At 37.7% G+C, this 26,216-nt stretch overlaps 1 protein-coding gene across 1 annotated transcript in view; it reads right to left on the bottom strand.

Moving 5' to 3' along the window:
* Positions 1–26,216, bottom strand: part of nphs1 (NPHS1 adhesion molecule, nephrin) — a 104,484-nt gene that overhangs the window by 53,784 nt on the left and 24,484 nt on the right. Inside the window, exons 5-7 of the mRNA XM_065280655.2 lie at positions 11,857–11,979; positions 11,498–11,579; positions 3,011–3,114 (exon numbers count right to left, since the gene is read on the bottom strand). Coding sequence (XP_065136727.1) covers positions 3,011–3,114; positions 11,498–11,579; positions 11,857–11,979 — 309 coding nt within the window. The remainder of the gene's footprint in view (positions 1–3,010; positions 3,115–11,497; positions 11,580–11,856; positions 11,980–26,216) is intronic.

The raw sequence follows: 26,216 nt of genomic DNA, 5'->3' as shown, positions 1-26,216 counted from the left end.
GCTGAGTTAACTTGCTTTATTTGTGCGTTAAATTCACGTCATTCGCACATGAATATGCTCATTTACCGACTTTAGCTAGTCTCAATATGTATGCATGTATGTGTGTGTGTATACATATATAGCTTAAATTGAGTAAAGAACTTTTTTACAGCTTATCTGACTGTCCAACCTCCTCACTTTTTTCCAAGCAAGATCCTTTTTATTCCTGTTTCTATAAAAGTTTGATGATGTGTCATTTCGTGTTTCTGCCTCCGCTTGGTAGCTCCTGAAAGATTAACGCAGATATCAACATTCAGATTTTTTAACTCATGCGTTACACACAAGCCCTAAAAAGTGAAGCCAAAACGTCTCGATCGCCCCCCAGTGACTTGTCCCAGTATAGACGGTTTCAGCAGTAACAACATAAACAAGCGTCTTCCGTGATAATCACGTAACTTCCTTTAAATTCCGATAAGAATAAATAACAACAAAGTCCTTTTAAAGTAGTTTATTTATGGCGCTTTTCCATTGCATAGTACCCCACGGTTTGGTTTGGTTTAGTTTGGGTTGGGTAAGCATACTTTTGGGAGCTTTTCCATTAGGTGCAGTACGTGGTACCCGATACTTTTTTCGAACCACCTCGGTTGGGGTTCCAAGCGACCCGAGCTGATACCAAACGTGATGCGAAAACATTGTAGATCACTGATTGGTCTGAGAGAATCATCACTGCAGCGTCATCACTATAATGTAAAATATTAGCTTTACCTCAGTGCTAGCTTGCGCTGTCTTGAGCAAACATGTTGTCATCTGTGCTCTGCTATAAGTTCCCAAAGTCCTTTTAGTGATGAAAAACATCCACAAGTTGAGAATCAGGGACACCAAAACAGTTTTTTCCAGACTTGCAGTTTGTGGCGGAACATTCGCGATGAGCACGTCAGCATTATATATGCTTACAGTAATAAGTGCAACTTCAATGAGCTTCAGCAAAGCGCCATCGGCTGACGCCACAGGTGTTTGAACAGAAACTGTCATGTGAGACAGAGGTAGTTATAAACGCGATGTGCAAACATCAATTTGTGGTGGCCAATTTTAATTTTGTGGCGGACTGAGAAATAAATAAATGTATGGGAATGTAAAACAACGCTCTCACTTGTATGATGTCACAGCAGTAGGCAGTGCAAATATAACGACACGCCTATAATCCCTCCCACTACGAAGTGATACTAAACTCGATGGAAAAGCTAACCACGCCAAAGTGAGGTGAGCTGACCCGACCCAAACTAAACTAAACCGTGGGGTACTATGCAATGGAAAAGCGCCATTATATAACAAGCAAAATAAATGTACATTACCTACGAAACCAACATTTTTATTATTTTTTTCGACGAGGTATTTGTTTAAGAGTTAAGTTTAGCATCTAGTCAGACCAATAAACAAACAGAAAACGGAAGTAAAGTTCTGACCAGACGCGCAATCGCGTGACCGCACGTGCGTCCGATGAAAACGTCTATAGGTCGTAAACCCTGTCTCCCACGTTATTTAATATGACTTGATACAAACTAAACTATTTAATTACATTTCAATTATCTTTTTTTGAAGCTGGTTTCTGTCATTTACTGTAATTGTTATCATGCTTATGTAAATTCAAGTGTTTGTTTTGAAAATAAGTTTGTTTTTAGTTAGTTATTTAACACTATAAAAACGGTGGTGTGACGTCATGATTGACAGCTGTGATATGCGCATTCTGCGAGAGAGAGGGAGGGGCCTTGATTTCGCAGATTTACTTCCTGCTCACTACTGCTCAGTACTGGTCCCGAAATCGCTACTGCGCAGACTCAAGACCCAAGATGTCAGTGCCATATCGGGACACTGACGACTTCACTTTTCACAAATGGAAGAGAGCAAACGGGCGTCGTCCAAATTTTTTTACAGTCTATAGTAACACGCGTCAAACGCACGAAATACTTAATTCACGTCAATCGCGCCATAGGATGTCTGTCTATCGCATCTTTGCATTGACTTAACATGTACATCACTCGCACTTAACACTTTATTCACGTCTGGTGTAAACGCACCCTTACACTAAGCTAACGTTACTGTGTAAAATGAATGCATACAATGTTAGTTACAGGTACAGGTACTTGAATTCATGCCTGGCTGTCAAACATTTTATTTCCGACAAGGTACTTGTTTCATAGATCAGTTTAGCCACTAGCCAGATTGATAAATAAATACAGACCGGAAGTGCTCTTCAGGTTATGTGCGTAACCGCGACAATGCACATGCGTCAAATGAAACAGTCTATAACTGGATTCGTATAATAATAAAGTTTGCTTATATAGTTTTTCAAAGAATCATTTAATAAACTACACCAAAATGAAGGTGCTACATGATGCCATAGCAGAACTGTTTTGGCTATTTTAAATATTATCACAATATAATACATGATGCATACTGTATATGCATACAAGTCGGTGGTCAAAAATTACCTCTCTAATTTGATTTGAAATAAGGTATTTTTTCTGTAAACTTTGGGCGTGTTGTTCTTGGTACCGAACGCTGCTACTGTGGTGAAAATTCTTACTGTAGTAAAAACTAAAGGAATATTACTTGACAGGTAAAAGGGCCAAATGAATATGAATCATGCAGGAGACTGTGGCCATGAACTCAGCCCAATATAAGAAATTCACGACTCAGTCACTGGTTTCCAGCCAAAGTCTTAAATTCGACTCACTGTTTGATTTTCATTATTTACAGCATGTGCTCCATTTAATTCAACCCTGTTTGAAGTTTTTTTAATATCTGGTCCTCTGGCGTGTAACACAGAAATGAAAAATACATGCATGAACATTAATGGTTTATTAATTTTTGTCATTAATAATACAGTAAACACATCACGTTCAGTGAGAAATGGTAGCTTTCGGGTAACAAAAAGACTGACCACCAAACATTTTGTAGACAATTCTGTACGTTTGGCACAGCATTGCTACTAACACAAGATATACAAGACGACACAAGACGGGATGCTTACAGTATACCCTCATGGTAATGCTGGTCTCAAGAGCTCGGGGAGAAGCCAGGTTCTTCGCTCGGCATGTAAACCGTCGGCCGTCATCTGAGCTCTTCGCGTTAATGCTGTAATGAAAGAGAGGGGCTGGCCTGCTTTAATACGTTTTACTCTGTGGCAACACTGGGATAAAAACGTAGCACAATTACCCACAAACTCACTGAGCTTACAACATTACTCCATTTGCCACTCTGGAGCACTGCCAAGACACACTTAACTGTACCTGGGTTCCCTGATCTGATTTGTCAGCAATACCTTATTCAAGTGCACAGCTAAAGGGGAGCGAACCAGATTCAGATATTCTGTCAAATGGTGAATGGATTTTGGCATTTGCGACAGGCTAAATATGCTTGAGTATGCAGTTTAAAACAAATGTGGATCAATCCAAGTAATTGCATTGCATGGTAAGTCTGAAAAGAGGTTTTAATGAAAAATGTGCATTGTTAATGTTCATGTTACCTGTACCGCTGAAGACTATGACACAATGTATTGAATTTACAAAAAAGTTATATTATTGACAGCATGCATTTGCATACATGCATTTTTTTATCTGTGAGTTTAACAAAAGAAGAAATAATACTGAGTTTGGAAGAATATAAGAAATTATTTTAAAAATGTTTGGTTGAACTACATTGCTCAAACAATAAGCCACAAAATCTCTAATATTGAGTTCAAATGCAAAACCCTCTAAGTGCGTTCTGTAATTTTACTTTAAAGGTTATCAGTCAGTAACTTAAATGCCTTATATTCCCATGCTTAGTCATTTCTTTGGTATTTAACAAATTTGGCTCTCTTTTGCTGCAAAACCCTTTAAGTGCATGCAAGCTTTTCTGGCAAAAACCTCTCATAAAAACACAATCAGTTGCAAAATCACTAAAGATGCAACTAGAAGCACTGCAAATGATAAACAGCATTACTTAAAAGGTACAAATCCATCTGTCCGTAAGACATTTTTTCCAGAGCAGCCACTCTACCCAGTTCTGCTACCCATTCTTGAAAGGAAGGGGCCTCCTCTGACTTCCAACTCCTAAGAATAATTTGTCTGCCAATCATTAAACTGGTTTGTACCCAGTTTCTTATGTGCTTGTCTCTTATATCCCTATCTGTCCACACACCCAATATAAACAGCTGAGGACATAGTGAAACCTGGGTCTCCAAAACCCTGCCAATATATTCATGTACCCTTTTCCAGAAAACCTGAATTTTTGTACAGGTCCAGAGGGCATGAGTTAAGTCTCCATCCTCGGTCTTACATCTCCAGCAATATGGTGTGCCTTTTAACCCAAGCCTAAATAATCTGGAAGGGGTCCAATAAAAACGATGCAGTATCTTAAACTGTATGAGACGTATTCTTGCATCCCTAGATGCAGTTTTAACATTTTTTAAAACTCTACACCACTCCTCCTCATCAAGTGTTAAATTTAAATCTCTTTCCCATACTTTCTTAAGAGCTGATAACGCACCATCACCCAGATTTTGAATCAGCCAGGAGTAGTATGTTGATACTTCATGACCCTTTCCATATGTTGACAATACCATACAATGAATATCTGCTGGCTTAGGAAGCTGTGTACTGGAGCCGAAAATAGTACAAAGTAAATGCCGTAGCTGTAAATATCGAAAAAACTGAGATCTAGATATCCCATACTGCTGGCATAAATGTTCAAATGACTTCAAACTATCATTTTCATAGAGGTCCCTTAACATAATCACTCCTTTCATAATCCATTCTTTCCATAGAAAGGGGACTTTATTAATACACAGTTTAGGATTCAACCATATACTCGAACATATATTAAGGTACGGATCAGAACTACGCAAACGGGAAATCCTTATCCAAACTGTATGCAAGTGCGAAATAATAGGATGTTTCTTTGCCTCGCTATCCAATTTAATGGACAGACTCTGCAATAATGAAATCAAAGGGAAGACAGATTGTTCTATTGTATACCAAGGGGGAGCTCGCTCAGGCGGCAGTGACCAATGGGCCAGGTGTCTAAGACTGAAAGCATAATAATAAAATAAAACATTAGGCAGGCCTAAACCACCTTTCTCAACAGGTCTCTGCAGCTTGTTAAAATGCATCCGAGGGCGCTTACCATTCCAAATAAAAATCTTACACATTCTGTCAAACTGTTTAAAGTAATTAAGAGGTATTTGTATTGGTAGAGACTGAAGTAAATAGTTCAATTTTGGCATGCAACTCATTTTAATTACATTGACTTTTCCAGCCATTGACATATGGAGTCGAGACCATCTATTCATGTCACAAGAAATTTTCTTCATTAGGGGATCAAAATTAACTCTTACTAATTCATTTAAATTTGAGGGAAATATAATTCCTAAATATCTAATACCTAACTTAGGCCATTGAAACATGCCAGGATGAAAAGCTGAAGCAGGGCAAAATGCTGTCAATGCGAGGGCTTCAGATTTAGACCAATTCACCTTATACCCTGAAAATTTTGAAAAAGAATCAATTACTCTAAAAAGACAAGGTATGGACCTACTAGGATCAGAAACAAATAATAAAATATCATCTGCATAAAGCATAAGCTTGTGTATCTGCCCCCCTGCTACGATGCCAGGAAAGTCTTCATTTTTCCTAATTGCAGCAGCTAGCGGTTCCAAAGCTAGACAAAACAGCAACGGGGAGAGTGGAGAACCTTGCCGTGTTCCTCTACCGAGTGAAAAATACTCTGATATTAATCCATTAGTTTGTACCGCTGCTACTGGTTGTTTGTACAATAGTTTGAGCCATCTTATAAACGTGCTTCCAAACCCATGGACTTCTAGAATTTTGAATAAATATCTCCATTCTATCATGTCAAAAGCCTTCTCAGCGTCTAATGAGATGGCTGCTATTGGGGACTGTTCCTCCCTCACTGACCACATAATGTCAATAAACCGACGAATATTATCAGAAGAACTACGTCCGCTAATAAACCCTACTTGGTCCACATGTATAAGTGATGATATAACTTTATTTAACCGATTAGTCAGAATTTTTGACAAAATTTTCATATCAAGTTGAATCAGTGATATTGGACGGTAATTTTTACATTCACTTGGGTCTTTATCCTTTTTAAGTATGAGACTAATTAAAGCTTGTGACATCGTTGGAGGTAACTCCTCCCTCTGAAATGCCTCCATAAAAACTTCTAGCATTAAAGGAGCAAGATCTTTAATATGTTCCTTAAAAAATTCTGCGGAAAAACCGTCCGGACCGGGAGCTTTTCCTGTAGGCAATGCTCTGATCACCTCAATCACTTCCTCTAGCGTTATATCAGAGTCAAGAAATTGCTTCTGCTCATTTGCTAGTTTAGGGAGATCTAACGGTTCAAGGAATCTACTCATTTCTTCCTCGGATGAAGAAGATGATGACTTATAAAGATCTATATAAAATTCTTTAAATGTAGTATTTATATCTGTAGCAGAAGTCAATATATCTCCCCTAGAAGACCTAACAGATGGAATAATAGAAGAACACTCCTTATGCTTGATATAATTAGCTAGAAGTTTTCCTACTTTATCTCCTGACTCAAAATATGTCTGTCTTGACCTAAACCTCAGAAACTCAATCTTTTGCGAAAGAATTGTGTTATATCTATATTTCAGCTGCGTTAATTCTAGAAGACCACTAGATGTCATTTGACATTTTATTTTTGTTTCGACCCGTTTAATGCTATTTTCCAAACCCAAAAGTTCTTGTGCTTTTGATTTCTTAAAATACGCCGCAAATTGAATAATACGTCCCCTAATAACTGCCTTAAAAGCATCCCAAGCAACTCCCACCGAGGATACTGATAACCAATTTGTTTTTATATACTCTTTAATTTCCGTTTTTAACATTAAATGAAATTCTGAATTTTGTAAAAGAGATGTATTAAGACGCCATCTGTATGATTTTTTCCTCTCTATATAAGGCTTCAAGTCTAAGAATACCCAAGCATGGTCCGAAATTAAAATATTTCCAATTTTGCATTCAATAACAGAAGAAATTAGTGTTTTTGATAAAAGAAAAAAATCAATTCTAGAAAAATTTTTATGTGCATGCGAAAAAAAGGTATAATCCCTTCCAACTGGATTCAGAAGTCTCCAAATATCTATGAGACCGAGAGATTGACACATCCTAAGTAATGACAATTTCGCTTTTGATGTGGTAAACACTTTTGGGCTATTATGATCTAAAAGTGGATCCATTAACAAGTTAAAATCTCCACCCAGCACAATCTCATAATTCCCCGCAGAAAGCAACATCGCTTCTAGTTCTATAAAAAAATTTTGGTCATCAATATTAGGCGCATAAATATTGGCCAATAATAAATTCTTCCCCTGTATTTCGGCCCAAACCATAATTACTCTTCCAGACGTGTCTTTCATTTGATTAACATATCTAAATTGTAAATGCTTTTTTATTAATATTATAACTCCCCTACTATTACTTGATCCTTCACTGCAAAACATATAACCGCCGAAAGCCCTTCCCAATTTTTCAGCTTCATGCAAAGCAAGATGTGTCTCTTGAAGAAATACAATATCCAATTTGTTACGGTTGAGAGAAGTCACCACCTTCTTTCTTTTAATAGGGTGCCCCAACCCATTAACATTCCACGTAGAAAAAGACAATTTACCTAAGTCAACGAGTGGCATTCTTAAATAGAAGAAAAAAAAAAAAAAAAAAAAAACACATGTAGCCAAGTTCCCCTTCTCTAAACCATATTCAAGCAATAATGTAACCGCAAGACCCCATTCAACCCACACAGAAACAAAAACAGATTGCGCTTCGATATAAACATAGCGCATTAACGTTTTAACAAAAACCCATCCCACAATAGTCCAATGGTCCATGACTCATTCAAGAGAAGTTCCGCGACATTTCGCTACTCAAAATGGAAAAGAAAAAAATCAAAAATAATCAAGGCCGATGAAATTTAACAGCAGGAAAAAAAAAAAAACTTTCGAGAAAGTAAAGAAAATAAAAAATAAAAATGAAAGAAAAAAAGGATATCAAGCGACATTACATTTTTTCAATAAATGCCATAGCCTGTCGTGGACAAGAAAAAGTCTTACGGCCATCCTTGGTCTCAATTCGTAATTTTGCAGGATAAAGCAATGCGAAGCTCACCTTCTTCAAGTGCAGCAATTTCTTGCATTCCTTAAATCTTTCTCGCTTCTGCTGCGTTGTTCTGGTGAAGTCAGGAAAGACCATAATAAAATTGTTCTCCCAGTAAAGTTTGCCTTTAATTCTCGCCGCCCGTAACACGAAATCCCTGTCGGCGGACCTCAGGAATTTTGCTATAATTATCCGAGGTTTATCCGTCAGGTTGAGGCGCTGTCCCGGAGATCTTTGTGCGCGTTCAATCCCAAATTGCCGGCTCGGCGAGTCAATCAATTGAGGGATAAGATCCTCCAGAAACCTCACCATGTCCTGGCCTTCTTTTCCTTCAGGTATTCCGACGATACGAACATTATTGCGTCTGTTCTGATTCTCCATGTCTTCTATTCTATCCCATATTAATTCCAACTCGGCTTTGGTAGCAGGTGGATTGGCCTGTAGTTCTCTCTCAGCCACTTCTAGAAACTCCACTCGTTTTTCAACCTCATCCAGTCTTGTAATCAGAGCGGATAATTTAGCCTCCACCGATGCAGTCGTTTTGCGTATCTCCGCAATTCCCTCCAAATCACTTGAGATTTTGTTCAAAATTGTATAAATGTTGGTAATGTCTTGATTCGCAACTGTAGACTCGGTCTCGGAGTCAGCTAGCATTAGCTCCCGGCTATCTTGAAGCTGTGTAGCGTCGGGCGTTTGGGAGCGTAAATGCCTTTTTATATCCCCGCATGCCGAAGATTTCATGGTTTTAGACATTCTTTAATATCAGTATTGCTATGATGATAATACGAATACTGATTCCACCGAATCGTGATTATTAACAGGATAATTGTAGCAAAGTGAAGCGGAGCTCACTACTAAGCTGCCTTCTCTCGCATCGCGTCACGTGACACCTCGTTCAATCAAGATGGATAATTTACTTTTTTTTTTAAAGAAATGGTCTAGATATTTATCTTATTTGGAAAGGGGGCAGTAATTAGTATCATTATTAATATTATTTTATCCTTTATTTGTTTATTTATTTATTTGTTTATTTATTTATTTATTTTTGTCTAGTGGTATTATTGTTGTCTCTTTTTCATTATTATGTGCTAAATAATTCTTATTATAATGAATTGTATAGCCAAGTTGTACTTCAAGATCTAGTGGGGACCTCTCCTTGAGTGGGTGGGGATAGGGTTTTGGAAATGTTAATTTGGTACAGATGTGTTATGTTGTATTGTGAAAAGTGCCTGAAAATCAATAAAATGTTAATCATAAAAGGTACAAATTAGGAAATTAAACCACACATTAAGGGGTGCTGTGATGGTTGTGGCTGCCACATTTAAGTTATATTCTTCTTCTTCATTTATTCTTTACGCCAGCATCTATGGCTATATTCATGGCGAGAAGCAGTTACTCTATACACAATTTCATCCACACAAAGGTTGGGAAGGGACAATTTATGATCTCCAGTTCATTTTACTTGCATGTTTTTTGCCTGTGGGATAAAACCGGAGTACCCGGAGTAAACCCACGTTGACACAGGGAAAACATGCAGACTCCACATAGAAAGGCCACCGGACCTAGCTGGGGCTTGAATCGGGGACCTTCTTGCTGTGAGGCAACAGTGCTAGACACTGAACCACTGTTTCCCCCCAGGTTGTACTCAGGTCCAAGTGTTCAAAAAGGACCCAAGATTGACTATAATCCATGGTAATTTTAGATTCATCATCCATGCACTATGAAAACTTGGCATTTAACAGATTCTGCCAAAAAAAAGTATTTCTGAATGACCTGAGGTTTTGAAGCGAAAGTCTTTAATGAATGTATAATATGTGCAGAGAGCATTTGGTTAATATCATTATCTCATTTTGACAAAGGTGGCATTTAGTGGCTTTTGCATCTGAGCTCCTCATATACCCAAGTGTACCTAAAAGCTGCATATACAGTAAAGATCCAGTCCACTTTTTTCGTGTACGCGAAGGTACGCATACAGTGCACGTGATGAAATTTTCATCATCAGAAGGGTGTGTGCGTACTGTACGTGCACAGCTGGATTTTTAAAACCCTGCGTACATTGTACACATAGGTCGCGCATGCGCGTATACAGGAGAATTAAGTAGATAGCCCAGGAGATGCATATTGCTATGTACACGAACGAGTCAAATAAACGATACTTTGCAAGGCTGTGCATTCGACCATGCGCGTATGTTTGTGTACACGTTAAAGGGACACTCCACTTTTTTTGAAAATATTCTCATTTTTCAGCTCCCCTAGAGTTAAACATCTGATTTTGACCTTTTTGAAATCCATTCAGCCGATCTCCGGGTCTTGCTGTACCACTTTTAGCATAGCTTAGCATAATCCATTGAATCTGATTAGACCATTAGCATCGCGCTAAAAAATAACCAAAGAGTTTTGATATTTTTCCTATTTAAAACTTGACTCTTCTGTAGTTACATTGTGTACTAAGACTGACGGAAAATTTAAAATTGCGTTTTTTTAGGCAGATATGGATAGGAACAATACTCTCATTAACTTTCAGTAGCAGAGGACTATTTTCAGGTGCTGCGTAATATCATTGCGCCACCTAGAGCCATGTTACGGCAGCAAAGTCCTTGATTATTACAGTCTTAGTACATGATGTAACTACAGAAGAGTCAAGTTTAGGAAAAATATCGAAATTCTTTTTTATTTTTTGCGCGATGCTAATGGTCTAATCAGATTCAATGAATTATGCTAAGCTATGCTAAAAGTGGTGGAACCAGACCCAAAGATCAGCTGAATGGATTTCAAAACGGTAAAAATCAAATGTTTAACTCTAGGGAAACTGGAAAATGAGTATATTCTCAAAACAGTGGAGTATCCCTTTCAAAACAGACTGTACTTCGGGCATAACAGGACACACCAGTACCTCAACTGTGTATATTTGGTACAGGGTACCATCCCAGTGACAGCTTTTGTACCTTTTATCTGACAGTGTAATAATATGATATATGATTATGAATTAACAGTGCTGTCTCTTACACTTTAATCGTAATGACTTTACATCGATTCAAAAAGCTCTTTTGATAAAGTCAACTACTATTTGTTGACTATTGCACCTTAAGTCCTCTTTAAAAATGAAAACATGTTCTCACTGGACATTTTGTCTAAATGAAAGACTCTTGTGTACACTGTGGTTTATTTTTATATAACACCATCAGCTTCTGGTGACCTCTCCATCTTCTTTTCATGAATTAAGTTATTTCAATACCATAAATTCTCAAGGTCGGACATTCAAAGATACACTGCACATGGTGGCGTGTATTCAACACCAAAGAAGCTATTACTACATTGTGCTCGCGTTAACTTACGTGACTTCGGTATTTGTGTTCAGCAGCTTATCCTTCGAGCCCGGCATGGTGAAAGAATCGGTTTCGGTCAGCTCCTCTCCATCTGAGGAAAAGTATAGAAAAGATTCAAAGAAATAAGACACAGTTTGGAGAAGTTTAGGAGTCAGTGAGTTGCCTAAGGGTACGTCTTGACAGGGCTTGCTGTGACATCAACTTATTAAATGAATCATGAAGTCTACACTTAGATCGAACTCACGGCCATTTATCTTAAAGCCTCCAGAGCAATTTTGATCTTTTGTATATATCTACAGTGAAATTCTCTCGATGCAGAAACATTTAATGGATGTAATAATGAGTCTAGCTCTTAAATGACGACCTACCTTTGAACATGGCGATTTCTGCAGGAGGTTTGGCGTCAGGAGCGACGCAGGTCACCGTGTACTTCTCTCCCTCCACCCATGGCTCATCAGAATCCAGCTGGATGTAGGGCTGTGAAGGTGGAACTTAGACAGGAGAGAGAGCAGGGGAAGGTGAGGAGAGATTAACCGGCAGGGGATTGTCACAACGCATTATTTTATTACAAGCTGTGAACTCATTTGGTGTCTGGCTGGAGAGATATTTCAGAGCTCTTACGTGAACTTGAAAAGACACATGAGCGATTCTAAGCTTGTGAGCTAAGGTAGTAGTGAAATTGCTGAAAATGTCTCCAGAAGATGCTAAAACTGAAGAAAAAGCTTTGGGACACATTTGCAAAACATAAAAACAAGACATGAGACGTCGTGGTTTGCAATTTTTCATGGGTAAGAGGCATCTGCAAACACCTCCCCCAGGCCACATCTCCTCAACCACCATTTTATTCCCTTATTTTGATTTTCATTTATTTGGTAAATCCACTGCAAATCCAACAACAGTGAAATGTTGCAGGTTCGATCCAAGGAAAAACATAATAAGATGCTTAATGTGAATGCAAGTTACTTTGGATGATAGCATCTGCCAGACACGCACAATCGAAAAAAAAATTTTCAATAGTTTTTTCAACCCAGCGTTCCTATACCCCAAAAATAAAATGTATTTGGCCAAAAATATTTTTTAACTATATGCTTGTAGAAAGTTAAGCCTAATTATATATTTCTAAATTTGAACCTTCATATATTAACACGTACATGTTTTTTTTTGGGGGGGGGGCAACAAATACATTTCTAATTTTACAACCCATATGGCAAAAAAAATATTTTACCTGGCAAAAATATCAAAGTTTGTATAAAATGTATAAAGTTTAAGTATAAAATTTATCAAATTTAAAATTATAAGTATATTTTTGCAGTTGAAAATATATGTAATTTTAATCTTTTAAAACCCGTTATGTTTACCGGTTTGTAACCTTCAAAGTTTTTCCTCCAGTGCCATGTAAAATATATATATTTCCAGATATTTTATATATAAATATTTTAAAATATAAAAAATGGCCAAAATTCTATTGGTGAAAAAAATTTTTTTATAAACATATAATCAGTAAATATATATTTTTTGTGGCCATTTTTGTATATTTTAAAATATATTTTAAATTATACTTAAAATATATTTTTGCCATATGTGTTTGGGTCATAAAGGGATAAACACCAGTTTTAAAGGGATACACCATTTTTTTAAAAATATGCTAATTTTTCAGCTGCCCTAGAGTAAAACATTTGATTTTTACCGTTTTGAAATCCATTCAGCCGATCTCTGCGCTAGCACTTTTAGCATAGCTTAGCACAATTCATTGAATCTGATTAGACCATTAGCATAGCGTTCAAAAATAACGCAAAGAGTTTGTCGATATTTTTCTTATTTAAAACATGACTCTTCTGTAGTTACATCGTGTACTAAGACCGACGGAAAATTAAAAGTTGCGATTTTCTAGGCAGATATGGCTAGGAACTTGACTCTCAAACTGGCTTAATAATCAAGGACTTTGCTGATGTAACTAGGTATGCACCGAATCCAGGATTCGGATTCGGCCGAATACTGGGTTTTTTGAGGGGGTTGGGTTCGGCCGAGATTATTTTTCCACCGAACCAAACCCTAGGCTTGCGCTACGCTGGTTGACGTCAAGCGGCCGTTGATTACACACATCGGGTGCTGACGTGGAGATAAGCATTTTTTTTCGGTGAGCCTTAGGGGCGGTTCACATTTCGTGGACGCACCTGGAAAAAACGAGTGCATCACACTGCATCGCTTTCATTATGCATAGGCTTATGGTAATTGTCAAAATAGTTTTTCCCACTTGTCATCCTAGCATAATGTTACAGTTAAAATCAAATAAAATGAAAAATACACTGCTGTGGACGTTGTTTACTACATTAATGTGTTTTACTGTGTTATTGGAATAAGGATGCGAGTAGGATTCGGTATTCGGATTTGGCCGAATCTTAAACAGTGGATTCGGTATTCGGCCGAACCCAAAAAATCTGGATTCGGTGCTTCCCTAGATGTAACATGGCTGCAGCAGGCATAGTGATATTACGCAGCGCCTGAAAATAGTCCCCTTGGTAACTTTCAACGGAGCTCATGTCAGCCAAAAGTGGTACTGCCAGCCCCGGAGATTGGGTGAATGGATTTCAAACTGTAAAAATCATCTGTTTAACTCTGGGGGAGCTGGAAAATAGCATATTTTCCAAAAAAAGTGGAGTGTCCCTTTCAAATGGTAATATTTAACCCCTAAAATGGGATTAAACAACACAGTTTTGAAACAACCCAACATTGGTTAAATTACAACCCAACAGTCCTTTTTGAAATAGCATGTGCTTAATGTAAATATAAAAACAATATACCCAAAAAATAAAATCGTCCAAGACTTGTGAACCAGCTCCAGGCCTGTACCTAAACTTTCACAGTTGGAGACCACATTCAAATATTTAATGCATGTAATGCAAAAGCTCAAACCCTGAAAACACACTGACAGTTATCACAGATGCCTCTTAAAGTGACGGGCAGCATTTCTCTCAGATGTTTTTTTCAGAGCGCTTGGCGTTTACTGGCCTCGCCACAAAGGCCCACAAGTGCACCAACTCATTATCAATTGAAACGCTTGTGAATCACAGGACGCATGATGATCCACAAACCCTGTGCTGTTGTCGGCAAGCCTCTAGAAATTCACTGAGCGCTAATCTAGCATTGAGCTCTCCCAATATGAAAAGAAAAAATAGCAGCAGCAACAGTGGTGGAAATCACCTCCAGCGGAAGAGACGTTCACCGATCAAAGCGCTCGCCTCTCCGACGCACAACTTTTGCCTGCGTCGCTCGAGGCTACAAAGCACGTCTGAGCATTTTTGACGAAAAAGAGACGGAGTGAAAATCTTTTTTTTTTGCTGTGTTTAAATGAATTGAGCTCAAATGTGACACTGTCTAAGTTTACCCTGTCTAAGCACTTGATATATAGGCTTGATATAAAAGTGTGAAAGAGGATCATTCCTGGTTGATCAACGAGTAAAGTACCATTTAGACATCTTGGTGACTTCCGGTGAGAGTAGCAACAGTGGTGCTCATGTCATCCATCTCTCATCAGTTACTGCTGGTCGTTCTTTATAACTGTTACTAGGACAACCAAAATCAGGAATGTCTCCATAATGAAACATAATTGAAAGAGAAAGTCACTTAAAGATGCAATGTGTAACTTTAAGAAGGATCTCTTGACAGAAATGCATCATAATTTACATAACTATATTATAAGTGGTGTATAAAGACCCTACATAATGAACTGTATTGTTTTTATTACCTTAGAATGAGAAGTTTTAATCTACATACACCGCGGGTCTCCTTACATGGAAGACGCCGTCATGTTTCTACAGTAGACCTAAACAGATAAACTGTTCTACAGATCACGTTTCATCCATAGGTTGTCTCAGATGAGAACATGTTTGTCCCGTGACAGCTACCGTCGCTTCTAAATGCATTTCGAAATTGAGGTTGGTTGCAATTCGCAATCTCACCGCTAGATGCGGCAAAAAACATATTACACTTAAAAGCTGCGTTCTCACCGCCAACGACTAGCAGCGACACTGAGTGCATGTACATACAAAGTATTACTCTGATTATTGTTAATAAATTGATAACGTGTAAGGTCACGTAAACGCTTAAACAGTTTTCTTTTATTGGGGAAAGCCCAAAAACCGATCGCGTGTAAAATGCATGTAAACGCCTTAATATGCATTCTCGTAGTTTTGTTCATGTTTGCATGTCTCCGCATGTAAAAGATAAACATTACAAACCTAAGCATATAAAATACTGCATAAAATCTTGCATTTCCAAGTGTTTAAAGCGCGTTTGGTGTGATTAGACCCTTAATGTGCTTTTCCCAATAAAAGAAAACTGTTTTATGCATTTACATGACCCCACATGTTATCAGTTTATTAAGCATAATCGGCGTAAGACTGTGCATGCAAACGCACTCAATATCAAGCAATGCTGACATCGCGGGCATGCGCAGCGAAATTCTTAGGCATAAAATCTGTTTCCGCCAGCGCGGGACTTTTACAATGCGTCTCATGCAATATCCAATCCTCGTCGCATGGTTGTTGTATGTTTTTACTAAATACGACAATAAATACGTCAAGTCCGACCACCGGAAGCGTTTGATATTTTGAGCTTTGAACCCAGGGGTGTTTTTAAAAATTTGTGTCAAATTCAACCTGTTGGTGTGCTTCCACTAAAATCTGGACACTAATGAAAGGTAGGTGGATCAAAATATATATCTTTTATCTTAGTACTGAAACATGGTAATCGTAATCTATTTAGGAGATTGTATTTAAATAAATTGCGGAAATTTGAATATTACGTTTCTGGTAATAGACTACAGTGAACATCCTGTCAGATCATCAGACATGCAGACATCCTTCTAAAAACCATGGTTACAATGGGTCTGATGCCCATTCCAACTAAAAAAGTAATTTTTTATGATTTCATTTGAAAGAGCTAATGAAATTATACCTTCTGTTCAAATTTCATGCAAATATCCTATAAATTGAGAAAGTTACAAGCAAAAACATGTGAATTCACACACCTTGACATCCATATAAAACTTTTCCTTCTGTTTTCTAATATTAAAAATATCATAACTTTCTCAATCCTCAACAGATTTTTTTACAATCCATGTATCATTGTAAATGGGAATGTCTGCTCTGTCTAGTCATGTGATACATTTTGAGCTTTGGGGTTTTTGAAAAATTTGTCATCATACCTACAATAAGCCTGCAAGAAACCTAAATAATTTGCATTTATTGTAAATGTAAATGCATTTATTTTTGTATAGCCGGCTTATTGATTTGCATGTAAATGCATCAAAACAGGTTCAAAGCATATTTTAATACAGTAGCTATCCAATTATTCTGTCCATGTAAATGCAGTGACTTTTGGCAACTCAAGCGACGGCAATCTTGTGTACAACTTTGATCCACAACTTTGATGCAAATAGTGATAACAAATGATAACATGTAATCCTATATTTTATTTAATGACTTTAATATGTGTTTTAAACTATTACAAGTGCAAGGCTTAGGATGCAGAATGCTAGAAAAAAGATGACGCATTATATTGAGCAATAATTGTAAAGTAAAGAACATTTACAACAATAATCTTGTTGTATATATTTGATAGTTTGCAAAGTAAAAGGTTTTCCAAAAGGAGACAAATGCAGTAATATTCTTTAATAAATATTAAATATTTTTTTAAAAGGTTAATTAAAACGTATTCAATATTAACTATTAAACAAATGAATATATTTGTAAAATAATTAAAATGCTATACTTTTTCTGTAGCTCAACTGGTAGAGTTCATGGTTTTGATCCCCAGGCAACAATGTACACTTTGTAATTCTTTGGAAAGAAAGAATAGACCAAAAGCATAAATGCAAAAAAATAAAAGGATTACGACAAAATAACTTGCCTAATTAATAACTTTTCAATGCTTTAAGCTGCAAAAATGTACAAGACTGAGATGAAGGATGACACAAGCCCCTCTTTTGTTTTCCTAATAGTCATATAGTCTCACCCCTGGAGCTTACGGGCACTAGGGGGCGTTATTGCTGTGTGCAGCTCGGCAGCGCGGCCCATAGGGCTTTACACAGAGACAGATGGGGCAAGGCACAGCTTAAGCTGATTTAAAGAAAGCAGTTGGAGCTGTGTGGACAGACACTGATGGCTGAGAAGAGCACTGCAGAGGAGTCTGCTTAGATAATGAGATGCATTTGTTTTCTCTCTCTCTCTCTCTCTCTCTCTCTCTCTCTCTCTCTCTGCAGATGAACTGTGGCTCATCACTTGTTGTGCTAGAAAAGATAGTGTGTTCAGGCACACAGATTTCGCGTAAAGAGTGACAGTATGCTCGCAAACCAGACGAGCAGGTAGAACGATTTCCTCTCTCTCCCTCTCTCTCTCTCTCTGTACGTATTTTACTTCATTCTTCATTCTCGCTCTCTCCGCTTGGCTCAACACTTTCCTCATTTCCTCACTTTTCCTTTCTGTCTGCTGCAGTTGAGCTGCGGTAGAAAGCAGGTGTGTGTTTTTGGCACTCTATTTTTTTTTCAGGTTGGAAAAGAGATGATGATGATGGTAAGAGTGAGAGAAAAAGATTGAAAGAGAGAGAGGGTCAGGTTTGCCTACAGACCGAATGCCCCCGCAAGATGAAATCAACTACATTAATGGGGCTGACCGACAGTCTCCATTAGAAAAATGACTCAATAAACACACTAAATTTAAAAGTTTTGGGGAAATTAGTCCAGGTCTATAACATTTAAAGCCATATACAGGTATTGTACCCTTAAAAGTGACATACAACATACAAGCTATTATTTATCTTTCAGGAAAATTTAATGAAAGTAGCGATGACCAGGGTTGGGAGTAACACATTACAAGAAAAGTGCATTACGTAATAATATTACTTTTTTATAATAACTAGTAAAGTAACGCATGACTTTTTAAACTCTTTCACCGCCATTGACGAGATATCTCGTCAATTAAGAGAAAACGCTTCCCCGCCAATGACGAGATTTTCCGTCTTTCCGCAATACCGCTATTAAACCCGGAAGTATTGCCCTATGGCAAGCTGCTGCATGTCCGTGTCTGTTTTAAAGATCGCTCTGAATGGGATCTCTATGAAAAGTCCGTCACAAAAATTGAATTATCTCTGCTTTTTGCTCAAAATGTGGTGTTTTTGCAGAAACCTACCCATATTCAAAAGCTGATTACAAAAGAACCACTGAAGGTAGCATGAAACGTTTTTTTTTTTTTTTTTTTAAAGCAGAGGGTCTGTTCTTTCATTTGGTATATTGTATGTTTATATATTTAAAGAAGAACATTTTCTGGAAGGCATTAAACTTTGGTGAAAATCATGAAAAACGCTGGCGCTGGCTGGCAACTTTTTTTTAAAACGCTGGAGGTGAAAGAGTTAATGTACACAATAATATTTGAGTTACTTTAAAAAAAATGTAGTTTAATTAATTCGATAAAAAAATATTTACTGAATTAACCTAAACGTAGTCACATTATGCACTCTATGCGTACTGTACACGCCTGTGTGGAAACAATTTGAGTCAGAAACTGAGATTGCAGGCCAAAGCTCGAAATTTTTATGAAGAAATATGCAATTTCTGGATGCAAAACTTTTCAGTCATAAAAAACACCTGCAAGGCCTGCAAGAGATCAAGCCTCAGCCAAGAAAAAGTAACGCAAAAGTAACTAAAAAGTAACGTAAGCGTTATTTTCCATGAAAAGTAACTAAGTAACGCAATTAGTTACTTTTTTGGAAGTAACTTAATATTGTAATGCATTACTTTTAAAAGTAACTTTCCCTAACACTGGTGATGACTCATATTGCATTGAAGAGATTTTCGTTCAATCAGCTCACTAGAATAAGAATGCCCCTCCTCCTCATTTCGCTGATAATTAAAGTGATAGTCCTCACAATGGTGATAAAACAAATGTTGTCTGTACTGTGTTTACTGTTTGTGATATCTTTAGGGGATAGATTTGTTCTGCTGGCTGCGCTATGGGTTATTCAGGCAAAGATTAAAAACCCTCCACCATGCTTTCCCTGACCGCTCCTCTCTAAACACGCACATGCCAAATATAAACCTAGAAAAGCTAGAAAATGTTTGAAAAATAAACATTGACCCGCAAAATTTGATTCATTAGACAAATGTGAGACGGATGGACAGATAAGGCAGATAAGAAGCTCATTAGCGCAGACAGATGAACACGCTCCCTCCTCCCCAGCCACCGTTCTCTTACACGTACTCATCAATAAACACATAAAAGCGCAAATGTTTCCCATAATACCCATTCACAGATGTAAAGGCCAAGCGAATGAGCAGATACTCAAAAGGCAATCATTTTATTGCAGATACTTCTCAAACTCACAAATGCACACAAGCAGACAAATTTCCTGGTGAAATAAACAACCAACAGCTTCCTCCCAAATGAACGTTCATGTCAATCACACATTACACGTGTAAATGAATGTTGGTATAAGTTGGTTTTCAGGATCAAACTGTGATGAAAAGTGACGTTTTGCCACTTAAAAATGAGACAGGATGTCTTATCTGTCCAATTAAAGGTGAAATGTTTAATGTCTTAATTACTGCGATTTTTACACTGAATAATGTAAAAAACACAAAATATTTATCTATTGTTCAGACAAATATGTTTCTTGCCCCTAAACTCAAACGCCCGGTTGATCTTAAGGTTTGGATGGCTCTAGTAAAATAAAGTGGTCTAAATATATTTATATAAATATATATGAAGAGTTTGCTCAACAAATCACAGCGCACTATTCCACGCATTGTAAACAGCGTTGAATACACACAGAATCCTAGTTTTCTTCATCTAACCTTTGTACTTCATGATCAACAAACAAACAAACACAAAATAATACTTTGACTGCATTGATAAACCGGTGGTGGTTTTCTGTGGCGGGGAAGAAACGTAAGCCATCAATATCAAATAATTCACGTGTAAGGCACTCAAGTTGCTTGTTCTCACACGACAGCATCAAACTTCTGTCATGTTAACACATTGACCTCAGTGGATCTTATGAAAAATGAAAAACTTTCCATTATTTTACATAAAGTCAATGAAAATCGAACAGGACCAAAACATTTTACAGCTGATCGCTGTCGAAAAAGTTCAGCAATGACGTCCCAAGGATGACAGCAGCAATGACAGTGTTCTTAATATGATAAAGTAAGTGTTTTTATTAATGCCATAAATGTTTTTTTATCAGTGTATACCACTAGTCAACTTAATGAATATAACATGGCAAAGATGAATGCACATTTATATATTGATTTAATAGATTTATAGCATGTTGAACTTGTCATGGATTTATTGCATTTCGCGGAAAAAATATTTATAATAAATCTTTGAAAATTAAATTATGGATCTGAATTTTGAATGTTATTATAACTTAAAGATGCTATGTGAAAGTTTGTATTGTGTCACTTTTTTTTCTTGGTATAGAAAACACGTTTTTACTGAAATTAGTCAAATGGATTTATTGTGTTTTGGAACCAAACTCTTCAATATCCAATAACTGTATTCAGTCTGAATGCAATGATAGGGTGTCCTCCTTGCCTGTCAAACTACGTATTTGCATACCCTGCTTGCAAAGACAATCTTCCGTCATCAACAGTGCTGTCAAGTACGTGGTTTTCCCTCGAAGCTAGAGTATTTTTTTACTTTTGCAGCTGGATGTTTTTTCCATGGGATAAATAAGTCAGCTGTTAAATAACTGTCAATCATAAGGTACAATTATTTATCATTAATAAAAGCAAACTTTTGGTATTTGGGCTAGGATCATTAGGCTGGTTTTGTTATGCAGATCTGGCAGCACTGCATGTTCCATTAGAAGAGTGGTTCCCAAATTGGGCGGCGTGAGATGCTGCCTGGAGGCCCAGTTTTATGACATTTTATAAAATACATTACTTCATAATAATTTCTGTGTAATCCAACCTCAGAAAAGTATAGCTACTAACCAACAGCACTACTTTGTATCATTACGTTTTGATGAATTCAAATTTTTGAGTTTAAGATTGTTTTATGTCATGAATTTTCTTTGGGGGGATGCATCCTACTGTACACAAAGGGGGACACACTCCAAAAAGTTTAAGAACCACATGCATACCAAGAATGAAAGGCAAAAAGCAACTATCTTACACTCCTATTAAACTAACACCATAATTTGATATACTGTATATGTGATACTGTGATATAGCTGTAAATCATATCATGATAAATTGAAATAACTGACCTTTCAAAATAAGAGTTTGATATGCAACATACTCTAATTTACTGGCAAACAGATCTCAAGTCTTTAAGGCACAACAGCAAGCAACTAAGACAAGAGTGAAAAATAGCACTGAAAGACGTTTCTAGTTCAATAGCCTGTTCTGAACATATCGGGCCAGTTTCCCAGACAGGGTTTGGATTAATCTAGGACAGGACTAGGCCTTTGTTATATTAGGATATTAAAGTAGTTTTTACAGACATACCTTAGAAAAAAACATTACGGGGGGGCATCTTGAGACAAAACATATTTGGATATTTTAAATGCAGATGCCCTTTAACATGAGCAGGTAACATTGAAGCACATTGGGTCATTCAACTAAACTCAATGCTCCATCTTTTCATATGTTTGTGTGTCTGCTCAACTTCCTAAGAGTTCACACACAAACGAAAACATCAGCACACACACAACACAGTCTTGTTAGAGCACATGAGCAAACACACTCTGTTAACAAGCTCTGACCAGACATGCCTCAAAAGGCTTGAACACACACACACACACACACACACACACACACACACACACACACACACACACACACACACACACACACACACACACATAAATAGTTTCGGTGGGCTCAGGTGTGAGCTTTGAGGCTAAAAGCCATTGAAGCAGTCCTATTCCTCTCTCTCTCTTTCTTTCTCTCTCTCCATCTCATCTTCTCGTCTTCATACCCCTGATCTTTCAACCCTTCCTTCGCTCTGTAGTTCTCCTCTCATCTCCTCCCATCTAATTTCTGACTGAAGTGCATTGCAGCAGGTGCATCAGAGGCTACGGAGATAACGGCAATCTTTTCCTTGCCAGTCCCTTCTGCACTCTTGTATTCCTTTATTGGTCAGCGTATATGATAAGGACTTTCAACACCAAACAGAACAAGACTTCATTTACGTAAAACACGCTGACAGCCGATAAGCAAATCTAGTTCCGACAAAGTTACCACCCCATAATCTAGAATCACAAGTCCTATTCCCTGTCAAAATCTATTTTACAAAGGAGAATGTAAAGGGATTTAAAGGTGCCGTAGAATGTAAAACTGTATTTACCTAGGCATAGATGAATAAAAAGAGTTCTGTGCATGGTAATGAGCCTCAAACACTATTATTTCCTCCTTCTAATATAAATATTTTGCATGCAAACGGCCGCAGGAAACATGGCAATCTCAACATAACATCAACGGTGAAGTTTAAGATGAGATGTACGCCCTTAACGTTAAATTACATATTAAATTAATTAAAAAGTTGTTAAAATGCTAAAAACAAAGTTTTGACTGCAGAGTTAGCGCTACATGCTAGTTAATGCTATATGTTAACGTTTACGCTGAAGTTTTACTATTGACGTTACAGTTACGTTTTGCAGGTTCATACTAAAAAAACACAAACTTACCACTCAGAAACCTTTATTAACAAACTATTAGTAGTTCCTCAAAATCGGTATCTTCGTCTGATACAGGCTCAAACATAAGGGGCCCTATTTTAACGATCTGAAACGCAAGTGCGAAGCGCAACGCGCAAGTGAGTTTGTGGGCGGATCTTGGGCGCTGTTGCTATTTTCCCGGCATGAGAAATAACTCTTGCGCCGGGCGCAAATCAATAAGGGGTTGGTCTGAAGTAGGTTCATTATTCATAGGTGTGGTTTGGGCGTAACGTCAAATAAACCAATAAGAACGCTATCCAACATTCCCTTTAAACGCAAGGGCGCAAGTTCCATGGCGGGTTGCTATTATTATGACGGATTTACCAGGCGCACGCCAGGAGCGGTTCACAGCCGAGGAGACCGACGTTCTTGTAAATCCCAAGCTTGCCAGCATAAATCGGGCACGCCGTGTAACGGGAGGTGGATCTGCCTACACATGACCTGACGCCAGCAGAGGACATCGCTGCATCCACCCTCACCGTTGAAAGGGTTTGGGGGCTTTGAAATCGGACCCAAGAAACGCAAGCAAGGTCCAACCCCAAAGTACTCTTACAAATCAAGTTCATATACATTAAGGTTTCTTGTGAAAACATTTTAATTATTATTTACATAAAATAAACGTAATACAGCCACACAATAAACTTATGAAAATATTTTAATCGTTATTTGCATGATAATTTTTTAACGAAGCCACACAATAAATAAAAACTATCACCACAATGCTCACCACTTTGATTCCCCTTATCTCGTGAATTAATATTTTTAAGTGTAACAATTTATGATTTGCAAAAATAGCTGTTGCTGTGTAGATTAGATGCAAAGTATATGCGCGTTGTGCACGCTATACATTATGGTCAAGCATGCGCCCTTAAAATAGCATAATGAACAATGCGCAACGCGCCACTGACTTTAGACTAGTTTTTTTTGGTTAGTTGCGCAATTGTTTTTTGAAACTGCAAAATAGCATAAGAGATGGTTTGCGCCGCAACACACCTCCTTTTTGCGCTGAACCGCCCAGGGAGCGCAAGTTCATTCCCTAGTTTGCTGACGTGCGTCTGTGGAGGGAAAAACCCCGCTGTGCGCCGGCGCAAAATACGAATGATACATGCGTCACTGACAAAGTCAATTGCGCTGGGTGCAAGATAGAGCCCAAGGTCTGTTAAAGCAACACTAAAGACTTATTGCTCTTTGCTCCCCCTACAGGTTAGAAGCGTAATTGTTCATTAGCACTGTCGTAAGTACTGCAGCATAGCTGGCTCTGACTGGATTGTAGGTCTGCCGTAAAGCAAGTTTTTGTAGTTTTCACTCGAACTACAGGACCACTACCCGACGGTTGGAAACTTCTTTAGTGCGGTTTTGGCCGATAGAGGGCTGCAAAGCGAATGTGAAAGTGCCATTCACTCTGTTTTGAGTGGATGAACCACTGAAACTTTTTTGGAAACGTTATTTTAAGGTAATAAAACTCTTTGGTGTTTCTTTAACTAATGTGAGCTACTGACATGAGCCTCACTGTAGAACAGCCAATCAGAGCAGAGCTCAACACTATTATTCATGACGCTTCTAAATAGGGCAATTATAGACCATTTCATTCAAAGAAGAAATCCTAGGGTTGTAAAGAGATCATTTTTGCACTTTATTAAGTTACATAACTCTTATATAGATAACAGAGAACAATTTAACATATTTTTTCAATGCATTCTTCGGCACCTTTAACGCTTTCCTGCCAATGACAAGTTTTTCCGGCAATCCTTATTTCTGCTATTATCCACCAGGTGTCGCTTTTACCCATCGTATAAAACTGAAAGTATTCCTTTAAGGCAAACATTTCAAACTCCGTGTATGTTTTGAGGATCACTCTGAATCTGATCTCTATCAAAAGTCCTTCACAAAAAGGGAATTATCTCAGCTTTTTGCTCAAAATTTTATATTTTTGAAGAAACTGACCCATATTTGAGAGGTGATAAAAGACAAGGTAACTTTTTTTTTAAAGTCAAGGGTCTGTTCTTTCATTTGATATGTATGTATGTTTATATATTTAAATAGGAAAATTTTCTGGAGGCAATAAACTTTTGTGAAAATCATAAAAAATGCTGGCGGGGAAAGAGTTAAATTACATACAATAACTGTTGAAGTGCACTTCTGTATACTTGTGAAAATAAATGACCTCATTTATAAGGCATAATATGGTTTAGCGGTCAAATGTCTGGTCTGGTAAGTGAAAGGTTGCAGGTTCAAACCCTCATTATTATGCTCCCGAACGAGATGTTTAACCGTGGGCTGCGCTCAGCTCGATAACCAATAACATATAAGGTTTTGATCACATGTGCCGACTCACTCCTCCATACTTTAGCATAATTGGGCCGCGATTCGAAAGCCATTTGGCCGTTTGCCACAGAACAAATGCATTTGTGTTTTATGACAAACCGGCTGAAAGGTAAATTGCGCCAACTACAGTATCACAGTACATTTGGTTTTGCTCAGTCCAATTAGTTTTAAATGAGAATGTTTGTGCTTTGGTGCTGATGTTATTTTTTAATTTCACTCTTGGTGTGAATATGTACGTCAAAACATGTCAGCTAAATGACTAGCAAAGATTAACATGAGCTTTGTCACTTTTGGAGAAAGGTGTGCGAATACAGTGTCGCATTTAAATTTAGTCTGTGAATGCAGAGAAAAGCAAACACACCTCCACGCTGAGGTGACAGGCCCTGCAAGTAACTTTATGTGAGGGACAATCATGCGTATATGACACAAAACAAGACTCGGATACTGATGGTGGGTGAAGAGATGCCTGAACAAAACCAAGATCATGGCCGGTCAGCAGTGAACACACAGCTTCACAAATGAGACTGGAGCTGGCTCAGAAAGCAGTGTGCTATGATATTACTGGACATTGAATAGCATAACCAAAACTAACAGTGTGCAGCACGACTCTTTCATGAACACATTCTTTGCATCAATGGAGGATTGCTGAATCTGAGATGTGTCAATGTCATTATAAAATTTTTGT

This window comes from Paramisgurnus dabryanus, chromosome 8 (assembly GCF_030506205.2).
Source record: "Paramisgurnus dabryanus chromosome 8, PD_genome_1.1, whole genome shotgun sequence".
Lineage (NCBI taxonomy): Eukaryota > Metazoa > Chordata > Actinopteri > Cypriniformes > Cobitidae > Paramisgurnus > Paramisgurnus dabryanus.
Note: the sequence above shows the minus strand (reverse complement) of the source record. Positions and strands in the feature narration are given on the sequence as shown.